The 14,630-nt window shown below is 53.1% G+C and overlaps 5 protein-coding genes across 5 annotated transcripts; 2 read left to right on the top strand and 3 right to left on the bottom strand.

Annotated features, from left to right (window-relative positions):
* Window positions 1-1,475: 1,475 nt before the first annotated feature.
* DL89DRAFT_266882 (uncharacterized protein) lies at window positions 1,476-2,018 on the top strand. Its single transcript, XM_040887281.1, is given in 2 exon segments — window positions 1,476-1,847; window positions 1,861-2,018. 2 exon segments carry the CDS (start codon window positions 1,776-1,778, stop codon window positions 1,987-1,989), a joined length of 201 nt encoding a protein of 66 aa, XP_040744306.1. The 5' UTR covers window positions 1,476-1,775; the 3' UTR covers window positions 1,990-2,018.
* A 1,382-nt stretch (window positions 2,019-3,400) lies between these two features.
* DL89DRAFT_256917 (uncharacterized protein) lies at window positions 3,401-5,140 on the bottom strand (the record flags this gene model as incomplete). Its single annotated transcript, XM_040885480.1, has 1 exon — window positions 3,401-5,140. The coding sequence occupies one exon, from the start codon at window positions 5,138-5,140 to the stop codon at window positions 3,401-3,403; it is 1,740 nt and encodes a 579-aa protein (XP_040744305.1).
* Window positions 5,141-5,239: 99 nt separating this feature from the next.
* Window positions 5,240-7,102, bottom strand: DL89DRAFT_315118 (glutamate oxaloacetate transaminase-like protein 2; the record flags this gene model as incomplete). Its single annotated transcript, XM_040891030.1, is given in 4 exon segments — window positions 5,240-6,322; window positions 6,342-6,743; window positions 6,886-7,016; window positions 7,099-7,102. 4 exon segments carry the CDS (start codon window positions 7,100-7,102, stop codon window positions 5,696-5,698), a joined length of 1,164 nt encoding a protein of 387 aa, XP_040744304.1. The 3' UTR covers window positions 5,240-5,695.
* Window positions 7,103-9,830: 2,728 nt separating this feature from the next.
* Window positions 9,831-11,244, bottom strand: DL89DRAFT_139299 (uncharacterized protein). Its single transcript, XM_040883411.1, has one exon. It carries the CDS (start codon window positions 11,066-11,068, stop codon window positions 9,998-10,000), a length of 1,071 nt encoding a protein of 356 aa, XP_040744303.1. The 5' UTR covers window positions 11,069-11,244; the 3' UTR covers window positions 9,831-9,997.
* A 416-nt stretch (window positions 11,245-11,660) lies between these two features.
* On the top strand, window positions 11,661-13,876 carry DL89DRAFT_292349 (alpha/beta-hydrolase; the record flags this gene model as incomplete). The annotated part of the gene is made up of 7 exons (XM_040890296.1): window positions 11,661-11,696; window positions 12,651-12,767; window positions 12,805-12,939; window positions 12,962-13,131; window positions 13,196-13,397; window positions 13,429-13,626; window positions 13,679-13,876. 7 exons carry the CDS (start codon window positions 11,661-11,663, stop codon window positions 13,874-13,876), a joined length of 1,056 nt encoding a protein of 351 aa, XP_040744302.1.
* Window positions 13,877-14,630: the final 754 nt, after the last annotated feature.

The following is a 14,630-nucleotide window of genomic DNA, read 5'->3' as shown; positions in this document are numbered from 1 at the left end:
ATGCCCTTGGCATAGTGCGCCGAGATAGCGCTCGGAAATGTAGTGGCCATTCGAGCCAATATGGCTTTCTGGTCGCTGCAAAACGACAGTCGCATTGCAAATATTAAACAATTGATATTGGAACACAAACTCAAAGCGGGACACGCTGGATGTGTTTACTCCTATTCCAGTCTTCACGCCACAAGCTATATCTGATTCGCCTCATCGAATTCAAAATCCAAATATATGCGGTTCCCAGACAGCCTAACCTCCATGCATCGAACTCGGTCTTGCGCGTCCCTGTTAAAATATCTGCATTCTTTGGCCTTGTCAAATGCTGCGAGAATTTCGCTGTTGGGCTTACTGCCAACGCTGTCAATCTCGATTCGCTTGATAGACTTGAAGATACTGGCCAGCAGCAAGATGTGCAGTGCCGTGTATGAACATGAGGTAAAGTTAACAACTGCGACGCACAATCTGGTGAGCCTTGTACTAACTGGGGGCACGTTCTTTTGCTGGAACACCTCGATATCGGCATCAGAAGTACGTCTTCGCTCGTTAGCGTCCCCATTGTCTTTCAGTATCACTGCCATTGATTGCAGCTCAGGGAACTTGCTGATCAGCCGGATTGCTTCGGCAATGGTGAACTCGACGCCAGCTATGTTCAAGTCCACTTCATACACGCATTTATACAAGGCGGTCATTTCTCGATTGGGACGAGCGACACGTACTTTGAAAATACCTTTTTCGAGAACCGGACTGGGGACAGTAAGCGCCTGAGATCGCATATTGGGTCAACATACAAATGCTCATTTTCAGTTACATCCCATGTCAGATCCATATAGCGCAGATTTGGGAACGAGCCAGCAGAGAACACGCTATCTCTGGCAAACCTTTCATACACCTCGCCATACAGGGTCACCTTCACCACCTCTACCGTAGGCTGGATCCATAGAAGCACGAGGCTGGTGGGGAATGGATATATCTCCTTGCATATGAGTCGCCGCAGCTCCGGAAAAGGGTTAGCCTGGAGTGTGTAGCTGTTGTCATTGCGTATCCCACAAATGTAAGACGATATCTTGAACATGCGCAGCTGTGAATATACAATAGGCAGCCCGCCTGTTGGGCTCATGAACAGTTTTCTGAACGACTCGTACTCAGTGGTATCTACGGATAGTGTCTCCATATGGTCCGCGTAGCGTATAGCCAGGTCAGCACTGCCGCTACAGCCATCGTCGCTCAAATAAACGTGCATGTGCTTGACATTGGGTGCCAGCCAACTTTCCAAAGCTGTATACGAAAGCTCACCGCAATGAATACTCAAATACTGGACTGACGGCGCGGCGCCCAGAAACGCAGACAGCGCATGTGTGTTAATCCGCTGTTTGTTTAGCATGGAATCCTCGTCACCATAATACAGTACCGAAACAATGTTTGGCATCGCCTCCCTGAGCAGCTCGCTGACACAACTGACGTTCAAACAAAACTCGTTTTCTAGACTGGCGAGTGCCCGTGGGCTAAACCTAGGCAGACGAGATGCGTACCTGTTATACTGATAGTGAGAGCGGCCAACAGAGATACTGAGGGTGACTGTATGGACATTCCTGAGCTTGCCTTTGCACTGGGCAAACAGAGAGTCAACTGCTGAGTATGCAGTTCCGTCGGCGATATCCACGATATGGCAAGCAAGCAGTAAATGACGAACACGCTGCTCGAGCCCGAACGCAATAATGTCCTCGAGTGTATGCACATATTCTGACTTGTCCTTAAGGGTCAGCTTACGTGGGTTGATGAAGATGCTGGCGGACTCGCCTAGGAACCGTTTGGCAACATATCTCCACTCTCGACAAGCACCCATCAGTGGGAATAGCACGCGGGTACAGCACGCAGCCAGATCGTGCTCTGAAGCCCTGGGGACAGCCTGTCCCTCTTGACCGTGTACGAAATGATACCTTCGATGATATGCGGCGGAACGTGGTTCATAGCGGTGCTACACGTCTACACGTTTAAGCGTTTGAAAGAAGAATGAAAAGTTGCCTGTTGGTCAAAGAGTTTCATGCGAAGGGTATGATGTGAAAAATATTTTCAACGAAGGGAAGGGAGACGAGAGCTGAGTGCTCACTGTGTCGCTCACATCACCTCAACTACAGCTGCGGCAGAAGGCATCAATTGTGGCCAGGCATGTGGACCATAGCTGTAATGCATTGGATTTTCTACGCCCATGGCTCATGATGACCAAATCCTTAATGTAGATCTGAAGAGATCACCGTTATCCACAAGGCCTGAGCGCACAAAATCATTCTCCACCCAGGAATGGATCATATTCAACTCTGGAGAGCAGCAGAAGATAATCAATGTACTATAACCTACACGGCAGGCTGCGCAGTCGAAGGTCGGGCTTCAATCCTGAGTGCATGCAGCATCAGTTGGTGGAGATAAGTACCACTTACTTCGTGGATAGAAAATGGCTAGTCAAACAGCGTATTGCTAATCGCACTGGTAGATTATATACATGTAAGGAGACTAGAATATTGGCTGTGCAAATGTGGTTTCACAGTGCTGAGTAACAGCAGAGCTCTCTTGAGAGGGTACTACTGTATGCCAATATATGTTTTCCAACAACACCAACAGCTATATGAGTAACTGATCTGCGTTTAGTAATTTTGTTATTAGTACATGCGTTTTACATAAAGAGACACAGTAATAAAAAGATAAAGGGAAGACGACAGATGTTGGTATATAGCCTCATCTTCACCAGACACAACATTACGACATCCACTTGACACAACCAATTCCATGGATAAAGAATATATATTGCCATCCTGATAAGCCCTACACTGTGCTTTCATTGTCAGCAGTGGGCTCAGAGTCCCCATTGTCATGTACCTGGCCTAGGGTCTGACTATCAGGCATATTTTTGATGGCTGTGCTCGTTCTGGTACGCATATAATACTGCTGTGACTCAGGTACGATACACTTGGGTAGACAGTCTCCTGCAACTGCCTGGAACACCTTTACTTTCCAAGCACCTTTCCATGACGTATATTGAACGTATGAAATGTGCTATATGAAAGGAGAAATCGTCAGGTGGAAGGGCGGATACCCATCTAAGTAGCGGCACTGACTGCCTGGAATAGTATGAACAGCCATTGTAGCCAAGGGGATTTGGTCCATGGGTCCCTGAAATCCCGTGAATTTGGAACCACACTCAGAAGGGTAGCGAACTTTCGAGCCAATGTATCTCTTGGGTCCCCACAGAACAACAGATCCAAATACAGACTTTTCTAATGTCCGATCTACAGAATTGGCTAAGCTGATGTGCATACTGCAACATCCATTTCAGGGGATATATGCATGCCGCTAATGAGAATGATATTAACAACTAAAGCGTATGTATGGCAAGTGGCATGGGCGAAGTAGTTTATTCGCAAAAATCGATATTAAAATAGCGGTCAGCCTGTCTAATGTTAGATACAGAAACACCTGGATTGATTATGCTCATGGTCCTTCCAACTTTATCCAAATATTCAGCGGCAACGAAAAGTGTCTGAAGTGATGGCAAGAAAAGAGTTAATTTCAATACAGACTCATCGTCAAAATGACTTGGAGTGTCAATAGCAAAGACTTGCAGACTGTGGGTGATAGCTTCAATGCTTCCCGTATCCGGTGGACCATCCAAGCGCGCAGAATCGACAACAGTTGGCTCAGTGGCAGCACAGATATCAGCCTCTCGGTCGTTTGAGCCCCAGAAATACACGTCAGAATCATGTGGGTTCATTGTTATACACATGATCCGGAGGTACTTCAGAATAATTAGCTGCTTCAGTAGACGAACGATTAGGGTCACGGTTGCCACATCCGTAGTTAGCGATAGAGACACCAAATTGTACCAGCAAATGTGGGTTGGGAAAGGCACAGTTATGCCCAGATGAGCACGGCGTACAGCAGACTCTGTAGAATAAAAGCGGGATACATAATGTATAGGATCATCCCACCAGTTGCCCTCGTCAGGTTTAATTGTTTCCAGGTGTAGGCAGTCGATGCTGCGGATGATTCCTGTGTCAATATGAAGGAGCGTGCGCTGATCTTCATTAATAGACAGTGTCCTTAGTGGAGCGTCCCTGAATGACGAATACAGATCCTGGTAAATCCTGGTGGACCGACTAATGAGCAGCTCTGAGAGTTTCGGGCACGAATGTAAAAGCGACGCAGGCTGCACCAAAGTTCGCTGCTGCGCACCGTGTATCTCTTTAAATTCAAGCTGGAGAATCTTCAAATTGGGGAGAACCGGTCTCTCAGCGGAATAAGGCAAAAGACCAAAAAGTGGAACCTGCTCATGTATGTTGAGGAATCTAATCGTCTCCAGAGCATTGAAGTCGGAAAAAAACAAATTCTCGGGCCGATTTATGCAGCGCAAGTCTAGCACCAGGGTAGTTATATATAGTGTTGCCGGCTGGTGAATGAACAAAGATACTGGCTTCACGCAATAAAAATAGGGAAGATGTTCGAAATAGAACTGGAACAACAAAGGGTAGCATGGGGAGAGAGTAAACACAGGTGATGTTGGGACAGCTGGTACGTTGTGTTCTTCAGTAGTGTGGTCCGCGGGGAGAATGATTATTGGGGATAGCTTAATGCTAGTCAGGCCGCGAAAGTGAAAATAAAGAAAGTTGCAAAACGCCACTGCATCTCCAATTATGTCAGGGGTGCGCTCGTCGGTTCCAGACCTAAGGATGCCTCTGCCAAAAAAATGAAGCTTTTCCAAATGGCAGAAGGTTGGATATATGAGGCCAAAGGAGGTAAGTGCGTCTGGGAGCAGGAGAGGGCCAGTATAATCATCATTCATGACCACACATAGATCAGTCGCATAGCGCCGCTTTTGCTGGTACGTGATGGAGCCGATATTGGAGAACCACACTACCTTCTCGACTTCCTTTCGGTGCTGCTCAGAATAATGATTCGATATCTTCCGTTGTACGAAAATTGAGCGATATGTGAATGACGGGATGTAGTAATTCCAGAGACGGCACACGGTGGCTATGTCCATTACCTCCCAATAGTTAGAAATAAGAGCATATTTGTGAAGTATATCCCGACATAGAGTGGCAAATATGTTGACGAGAATGGCAGTGGGCAGCTGGTTAAGGTCGAGGTTGGGCATGAGTGGGAAGTTGCTGGAGAGGCTGAATAGAAACAGAGTGGCTGCAATGTGCTCTGTGGCGGCCACGCTCGCATTTATACTTGGTTTGTAGTGCTGGAGGAGGGCTCTGTCGTCCCCGAGTCATTCCAGCTGGGTGAGGCATATATCCGAAAAGACCAAGAGTGTGCAAAATGCCCAAGAAGGATAAAGCCCAAACCGATGGCCGCCAAAAAAAAAATAAGTACGCTGTGGGAGCCGTCCTTTTGTCCTGCCATGCGCCCTTGCTGCATAGGATGTACGATACATATTTGTCTTTGTAGGCGTAAAAGGGATTGTGAACATGCTCCAATGTCCACCATGTTCATGGTTGAGCAAAAAGAGGGATCAACCTGGGCTCGCTTTCCAGCGATCCACAATCCCAATTCTAGAGCCACAGGGAGCCACAGAGCGCACTGTCTTCTACAGCAAGTACCCGTGCCAGCCACTCCCCCCGCATATGCAAACGGCTGTCTAACAGGGCTTTTTGTTGAAGAAAGGGAAGGTGAAAATGGGGAATAGGAACAAGAAGGCTTTGGCTTAGTCCTTGGTGACCGCATGGATGGACTCGGCCAGATAGTTGACGTTGCCGCTCGAGATGCCAGCCATCGACACGCGGCCATCGCGGGTCAGGTACACATGGAATTCCTGGGCCAGACGGTCGACCTGCTCGGGCTTGAGACCCGTGTAGCAGAACATGCCGATTTGGTCAGTAATGTGGTTCCACGGCTTCTTCGACCCGAGCTCCTCCAGACGGCCGCGCAGCTGCTTGCGCATACCGATGATGCGGTCGGCCATGTACTTGACCTCTCCGAGCCACTCCTGGCGCAGCTCCTGGTTGGTCAGCACCTCAGCGGCGATCCGGGCGCCGTTGATGGGCGGGTTCGAGTACATCGGGCGCACCAGGATCTTGATCTGCGACAAAACGCGGTCCTTCTCCGCAGCATCAGCGCCGACAACCGAGAAGGTTCCGACGCGCTCACCGTACAGGCCCATGTTCTTGGCGAACGACTGCGACAGGACAACAGGCACCTTTCCCGAGCTCACAAAGGTGCGCAGGGCGGCGGCGTCGCGGTCGGCGTCGCCCGAGGCGAAGCCCTGGTACGCCATGTCAAAGAAGGCAAGGTGCTCGCGCTCCTCGACGACCTGCTGGATCTGCGCCCACTGCTCGGCGGTCGGGATCGACGCCAGTCGGGTTGTGCGCACACGCATGCAGCAGAACCGCGCTCCCCTTGGGCAGAGCCTTGAGGTCCTCCAGCATTCCGCTCAGGTTCAGGCCGTTGGTCGACGGATCAAAGTACGTGTACTTGCCAACCTTCATGCCGCAGTCACGGAAAATTGCCGCGTGGTTGCCCCAGCTGGGGGTGGGCAGGTAGATGGTCGGCTGCGTCTTGTAGAACTTCTCCAGGAACGCGCCGCCAATGCGCAGGGCACCCGTGCCCGAGATCGACTGGGTGATGGCCAGGCGGCTCAGCGCGGGGCTCTCAGCGCCGTATGCCAGCTCGGAAGCGGCCGAGGTGAACTTGGCGAGGCCGGTGATCGGCAGGTACTCCTTGTCAAGGTTCTGCGCCAAAAGAGACTGCTCAGCCTACACGGTTTGCTTTCACGAGGACGGACTGCCGGATTAGGAAAGCGAGGGCTGGGATCGGGAGTTGCCTGAAGTTTTTTTTTTTTTGATCCCGCTGTCTTCCGGGCGCGGCGACCGCAGAAAAAGTTTTCCTTTCGCTTACCTTTCTGACAGCATTGAGCACGTAGGGCTTGCCCTCGTCGGTACGGTAGGCGCCCACACCCAGGTTCATCTTGCGGGGGTCGGTGTCGCGCTTGAAGGCCTCGGTCACACCGAGAATGGCATCGGGCGGACCTACACAATTAACCCGCGCCTTGTTAATAACAGCCCCCGGCTGGCTGGGTGGTTCATAAACTCCGCCGCCGCGGCTACTTACCCATCTCGACGTTGGTCCAGGTGGTCAGCGCACGGGCCGACTGCTTCGAGGCAGAGGCCGCGCAGCGAGGTCTTGACGGCAGAGGCAATCATTGTGTCAGGAAAATGAAGCTAGATTCTTTGCAAAAAAATTGTGGAAAAGCGAAGCAAAGGTTCGTTATCTCCGTAAGGCCCGGCCCTCCGACGGTTTTATAGTTCCTCGGAGACATTATGCGGCCGGCATTTTGTCCAATCACGGGCCACTAATCGAGAAACACGAACGGGCCAGCATACAAGTCAACTCCGGCCCTGCCCGGCAATGCATTTCAGGCTTCGAGGATCACTGCCAGACGCCTCTGTGACGCACCAAATTCCCCGAGCCGCTGCACCGGCGCTGCATCAGTCCAGGGGCGACGCGAAGCAGCCCAGTGCGTCCATGAGCCCAGACCAGCTCGCACCCGCCCCGCCGAGCTGGCTCTCAGCAGTAGCCCACGTCAGGCCCTCAGCTGATCCCTGTCCCACTCAGTCGTGGTGCTGCCGGCCAGCTTCTGCTCGGCTAGCTTCGTGTCAAGGGTGGCAGCGAACGCTGTGGCGAACGACTGGCCAACGCCTGGCCTTCAGCCGGTCTTTGCTGGCAACAATCGGCCCGAGCCCGCTGACCGCCTGGATCTGGGACTCGAGGCGCAGGATGAGGGCGAGAACCGGGCCGCTGACATTGGCCTGCCTGTCGACATTCGGGATGCCGGGAACCGCAGTCGTTGTCGCTATCCGGCGCAATGACGCATATCTGCTCGACCACCCACCCATGCCATCTGCACCACCAGTAGACTCCAGCCAAGCTCTGACAACATCCCGGTGCGTTGCGGTGGTGTCCTTTTGCAAAGCGGATGGAATGCGATAGTACAGGGCGTCGAACTTTTCCGCCCAGCCCCGTGCAAGTGCGTTTCCGAGGAATGCATACCATGGCGACAGCAGATCGCGGCCAATCTCCTGCAGCCTGTCTGTCAAGGCCGCCAAATCGCACTTTAGCTGGGTCCAGCACTGGCGCACCAGCGGTGTGTTGGAAGCGAGAGCATGCTTGGCCACGTCCACCAGTACCCCCATCGTCCAGGCGCCCTTGATGCAGAGCATAACCTCGTATGGCATCTCGTGGTCTTCGAGGTCTGCTGTGTCTGGCAAGCCAACACTGACGATGGCTTGCTGGCACATATCCTCTGACCACCTCTCGAGTCGCTCGCACATTGCCTGCCACTGCTGCACAAAGTACTGCGTGCATACCAGGGCCTCAGGCAGGGCAGCAGCGCCATTCATCTGCCGCCACCATCCATCGCACTCGCTCCACACCGTCTGCAGCGAGGCTACCATCGAGTCACCTAAGCACTGTGCAGGAATAGGGATGATAACCGTGTCGTTGCTGACATCCTTGACCAGGTCGTCAATCTGGCCAGCATTCCTGGCAGCTCCTGAGCCTAGCACCCGTAGTGCTTGCCACGGAAGATGGCCCGCAAGAATGTCATCAATGTCGACGTCTGCCAGGAACGACTGTGGCGACGACAGTGCCAAGTCAATTGAGGCGCTCTGCAAAGCGCGCGCGCGGTCTCTGAGCAGCGGCTCGATCACCGACGCGTACAGCGACTGTCTGTGCCCGTCATGCAGCACTTCCATACTTGACGCAACAGTCGCCCAGGCAAACCCGCGCGTCCATTTCCCGTTCTCCTCTACCTCCCACCTGTACATTGCATTGCCGATTCCGCGCTGCATCGCCCACTCTAGCTACCCGGCCCTCAATCGCCACCGCTACCGAGCGAGTGATAGCCTGGATCGTGTCCTGCCACCAGAACTCGAGCGCATGCTTTGCTGCCCGCTCCAGGCACGGCTGAATCTGTGACGCCAGCACCTTGAGCAGAGATTTGGCATCGTTCAGGTAGTACTCCAGCCCAACCATATCCTCATCGGCCTCGTTCAGGCTGTTGCCGTCGGGCTGCAACATGCCCACATCCAGAATTCGCGGCATTGGCGGCTTGTACTGGGAGACCTCTTCCGGCAGGTATTTTGCAACCATGAAGATCCCGCTCGAGTGCACCACCTTGGACACATTGCTGGCCCACAGATGGCCAGCCAAGTTGCTGCTGCTATTGAGGTGCGAGCTGTAGCCGGATATTCCTGGCGAGCTCGTCGAGTACAAATGCCTCACCGACGACTTTTCGATTGGCACCGACGCAGGGCTGGGCTGTGTGTTGGCGGGCGATGTCAGCGGCATTGGGCTGGTTGGGATTGCCGACGATATGACCGAACCAGCAATCGACGACTTGCGGCGCCGCTGCTTTGACTTGTGGTCAATTGCCACCTTGGACAGCGACTCCGACGAGCCAGCGCTGACGCCGCCTGTGTGGCTTGTGGCTGACAGCTGCTGGCCCCTCTTCTCGTTCTGCCAAAGCGGCCGCAGTGATGCAGGCATCGACAGATCTGCATCAGCAGCCAGGCTAGCTAGTGTTGTCAGGATCCAAGAGGCATACCGAGACGAAGGTTGCTGGTGGCCAGCAATTGCTGCATCCTCGTCTCCGGGCACCCCAAATATGACAATGTAGTCGGTCAGCACCTGCCTGATCCTTCCCAGCAGATCCTGCAGCAATGTCTCCAACTCGCCTTCAAAATCGGCTGCTGTCAGCTTCTCCAAAAGAGCTCTGTGCGCCTCTCCACGGCGCGACAGGAATACCGTGCACGCCATCTCTGCGTCAACATCGTCGAGCAGTGCAATCGCACAGATTGCATTCATAAATGCCTCCACCCGCTCGTCGTCGTCTGTGGATAGCAAGTGATTAGCCTTGGCGAGAATCTGCTCCCGGAACGGAGCCACTGATGCCCACTGCCTCTCTATGACTGGGAATGCAAGCAGCGGGTCAACAATGGTGTGCTCGTCGTCATCGCTGGCCGCCAAACTCTGCTTTCGACTGCTCGCTCAGCCGCTCGTGTATTTCTCGTGCAATCATGAACAGCAGTGATGCCTGCAAGAACCTCTTCGACTCCAGCGCCTTCCATATCTGCTCCGGGGTATCCACCAAAACCTTGACCTGCGCTGCAATGGAATACATCTTGCTCTTCAGCTCCTCCTGCGGCTCCCTCAACGCCGGCTTCTCCTGCGCTGCTCCGCTGGGCAACTCTACTGCCGCACCCTTGGCTTCGCCCAGCATGCCCTTCAAGTCGCTGATCTTTTTGCTGATGTTCGCCGACGACGTGTCCATGGCCACGACCGAGTCTGCAGCGTTGATCAGATCTGGATAGTGCTCGCCGGCCACTTTGCGCATTTGTCGCCGGGTGTTCTCAATGTGCGCCTGCAGGTTCTGCTCATACTTGCGCATTTCGACTACGCTCATGCGTGCAAACAGCGAGTCGATGTTTTGCAGGTCCTCGTCAGTCGGCATTGGCCCAGCGTCAACCAACTCAACAGCCTCGTCGTGCTCTGGTTTGGCATTCGATTTAGCCGCCTCTTCTTTTGGCGTAGACTCGCTGCGCTTGCGCCCAAACAACCCCCGCTGCAGCCACGACATTATGAATTTACTATAGATGGAGCAAATACAAAAAAAAACTATAGAAAAGAGCAGGAAAAGTATTGCTGAGGTCACTCTGAATCGGATATCACAATCAGGCTCGCTCGGAGCTGCCATTGTGGATCCAACAAAAACGACATCGTCATCATCGCTGCTGGGCTTGGTCTCGTCGACTACACCAGCCATTGCCTCGCCACACCACCTCTCGTCGCGCAGTCGCCGCTCAGCCGCCCTGGCAGCCATCTGCGCTGGTGTGTACCTGGCCTGCTCTGCCCGCCATGCCTTTGCATTTTGGCTTTCGCCCAAGGTCCGTGGCCGCCCGCCAAGCACCTGTTTCCGTTGTCTTGCCTCAATTGCCTTGAGTGTCCCGGTCCCGCAGCTGGCTCCTGGGGGCATTATGCGAAACACCCGTACCAACCCGCGTTCCCGACGAATAGAACCCATCGCCAGTATACCCCTTCGCCATCAGCTGCTCTGTCTCGGCTTTCAGCTCGTCAAGCAGCCTGTAGAACATTGCGTCGTGTGGACCACGCACATTGTGGACGAGCTCGTGCAGCATTGTGCCCACCAGGTCCTCGTACGGGAAGAACTGGGTGGGGTCGTGGGCTGGCCGCAATCCGGATCCGGATTTCGAAGCCGCCGTTGACATTGAGACCCAAGAGATTGGGGTTTCCAGGAAAGAACTCACGCAGCGTTTTGACCCTCCACCTGCGCTTTTCCATTACTGGCCGCACCTGTGCAGCGATACGCTGAAGCAGTTTCAAGGCCTCGTTGGACTGCGGTTGCCGCTTCAGTGCATGTATGCTACCGACCAAGGCATCCATCCAGCAAAAATATTGAATTGTACAAAAATGGCGTTTCCGCAGTCATCCAAAAGGCTGCTATTGATGCCATTTGAAGCTATCAGTCCATCCTTGGATATGGGCGGCAAACGTCACTGCTTGCTAAGACAGATGTCTAAGAGCTCCCTGTCATCGTCAAAACTCAGAACCGACCGGGCGATGCTAGCGTCCACCCACCAGGGTTTGAACGACTCATGACCTTCCAGCTGCTGCTCTCTATCCTCAACAAAGTCAGCCTTGAACCAGAATATAACCTTTGTTTTGCCAATTGCCACACTATATCTGCTTTGCATGGCAGCGATTTCTCCGTGTATGTCACATTTAACGCCTGTTTCCTCCTCAACTTCTCTTGCTGCAGCGTCCTCGAGCGATTCCCCTGACTCCAACTCTTCCTTTCGGAAAGTACACAGTGTCTGCGTTGGAGCGCTTGTCAACGAGTGTGAGCACTCGTCCGACAGTGTCAAAAACCACTGCGCCAGCCGATACCATTACTGAGTTTCCAGGGTAGAATCATCGTTTTTAAAAGGATGTGCCAGGGCCAGTAGGCATCCTGCTACTACTCCCAGATGTGGCTGTATGCTGGCGATTGCTGTAGCGTATGGTTTAAGAGACTATCCATTCCCATGGTCAACATCCAGCAGACTGTTACTAGCACCTTGCATTCCAGAGCTTGGTGATGGGAACGAGAAGCTGCCAGTAGACGCGCCAAAGTGGTCCTTGAGCATACTCAACCAAGTGTAAAAGATGCTCCTTTAGGCTGTTGACAAAAACTATCTAGCAATCTTATGTATCTTTACATAAGCTGATAGCAGGCTTCAGCATGCACATGCTCCAACTAGTAGCATGATTCGCACATGAGATAGGTAGGCCTTTAGGCACCTCTATGCTTATGCGGAGTCTTTTCGGACCGAGACAGGCATAATGCCAGCAGCCATACTGCCAAAGGGCTGGGATATGGCTATGCCACTAGGGCGTTCTGTGTAGAATCTCAGCGTCAGCTTACAAATACTGGCGATTAATTCTCACAACCCACTCCTTGCCGGCCGATCTGCACATGAATCACGCCAGGACACCATTTGCGACTACTGCTATAAAGCTGCCGCGGTCCCCACATCCTGTTTCATGCTCTTCTCCATTTTTAAAATCTGTTCAACATCAGTTTCCAACCATGCCTTCGCCTGCAGGACTTCGCCTACATCCTCTACACTGTGGCTACGGTGTCTGCCAAGTCCTCGTTCGACTACTACTGGCACGGCCCGCGCCTGCCCAGCTGGGACCTGCGTATGCAGGTGACTCTAGACGTAATGAGATATATGATCAGCAATCGGTGCACCACAGTTCACCAACGACGACGAAATTGAGAACATTGACATCTACCAAATGACGCAGACGATGCGCGAGCGCGGACTCAAGAGCACGGCGTGGCCCATCGACAAAGGTATTTACCGAGCGCACACTATCGACACCAAAGCTGTTGACTATCGACACATCCAAGTTTGCTGGCGTGGGCGTCGGCGAAGATGGGCTGGTGAGGCTGACGGAGGAGGACAGAGCAGCCGAGCAGCCTCGCACGATTGGCTACGAGGTCGTGCTGGGAACTGCAGCTATGAGTGCTCTGGAGCCATATGCAACCGATGCCGACCGACTGTGCAGCATCCAGCCGCTGTTTGAAAATGAGAAAATAATTCTCTGGCTCCATGGCGGCGGATGGGTGATCGGAAGACCCTAGCACGCACCGCTCATTCGCCGGCGAAGCTTCGCAGCAGGCGCAGATGCGCGCGATGACCATTGACTATCGCTTGACGCCTACCCATCCATTCCCAGCTCAGACGCACGATACGCTTATTGCGTATCTGTATCTGTTGCAGGAGGGATTCAAGCCAGAGAACATTATTGTTGCTGGGGACAGCTCAGGAGCACACATGTCAATTGTACTGGTGCATCTGCTTCGGCACATGAAAGATTGCTGCGCCTGGCGCCCTGGTGTTGGTGTCACCCTGGACTGACCTGGTCAGCACGAAGCCCAGCATGGAATCGAACCGACTGCACGACTACCTTATAATCCAGCCGCTGGAATCGTCACTCAACTATGCGCGCATGCTGTTTGCGCCTGGGAAGCCGCTGACTGACAAGATGAGGCAGGATATGCAAGGGATGCTGGTTTCGCCGAGCAAGGGGTCGTTTGAGGGGATTCCCACCTACTCTACTCCAGGTGGGCGGCGGCGAGCGACTTTTGGATGACGTGAAGGCGCTGGCAGCCAAGATTAACTCCCAGAACAGTGGCAAGCCTGGACCGGTTGCGCTGGAGATCTACGACGATATGCCCCACGTGTTCCACGTCCTGTTTGGGTACCGCAAAGAGACGCGGGATGCCTTCCAAAGTATTGGCGAGTTTGCTAAGGGCATCTAGAAAGAAATGGCCTGGTCTTTTAGTCTGCAGCGACATTGCCCAGATGCACCAGGGCCATCCACTTGCCGATCAAGGAACTTAGCAGGGGATCAAGCTACAGCACATAAAGGGACTGGGTTGCAAGTCTCCTGCAGAGCGCAGCTACTCCCAATTTCCGCGTTTCTTCCTTCGTTCAGACCATTTTTCATTCGTCTTTGCAAACAACTGCCTGTTGTTTTTTTTGCATTTCCATTATCAACCCTCTACAAAAACGTCATGAGCGGCGAAAAGACGCAGGCGTATCAGCCGCCCCAGATGGTGTCGGAGGACCATGGCCGCCGCAGTAGCGAGTCCAGCAGGACTGGACTAGGCTTGATCGAGCGGGACAACAGCCCGGTGCGCCAGTTTGCGATGTGGTTTGCCGCAGTGTTCTGCTGCTGCTGCCAGGGGGACATTAAAGACGCGTCCGAAACTAAGGGAGGGTCGGGCTGCCTGGGATGCACTGTGTAGGCGTGATAGGCAGCATGATATTCATAGACTCGGGGCTAAAAATAAACTACTTTGCTTTCTTGCCGCCAGACTTGCTCTTCTTGTCATCGCCCTTCTTGTTACCCCCCGACTTTGTCTTGTCCTCGCCCTTCTTGTCGCCACCCTTTGCCTTGGCCATGTGGTACTAGGAAGCGTTGGTGTAAATGACTATGTATCTGGAAAATGGGATATTGGTGAAAAGCGCTGAGGGGTAGAGATGGCAGACGCCATGTCTTGCAATTTATAT

This window comes from Linderina pennispora (genome assembly GCF_002104995.1).
Source record: "Linderina pennispora strain ATCC 12442 chromosome Unknown DL89scaffold_5, whole genome shotgun sequence".
Classification (NCBI taxonomy): Eukaryota; Fungi; Kickxellomycota; class Kickxellomycetes; order Kickxellales; family Kickxellaceae; genus Linderina; species Linderina pennispora.
Note: the sequence above shows the minus strand (reverse complement) of the source record. Positions and strands in the feature narration are given on the sequence as shown.

Coding starts and splice junctions, on each gene's coding strand:
- DL89DRAFT_266882 (XM_040887281.1), top strand. CDS start 1,776: ATGCTGGCGGACTCGCCTAGGAACCGTTTGGCAACATATCTCCACTCT.
- DL89DRAFT_139299 (XM_040883411.1), bottom strand. CDS start 11,068: ATGGGTTCTATTCGTCGGGAACGCGGGTTGGTACGGGTGTTTCGCATA.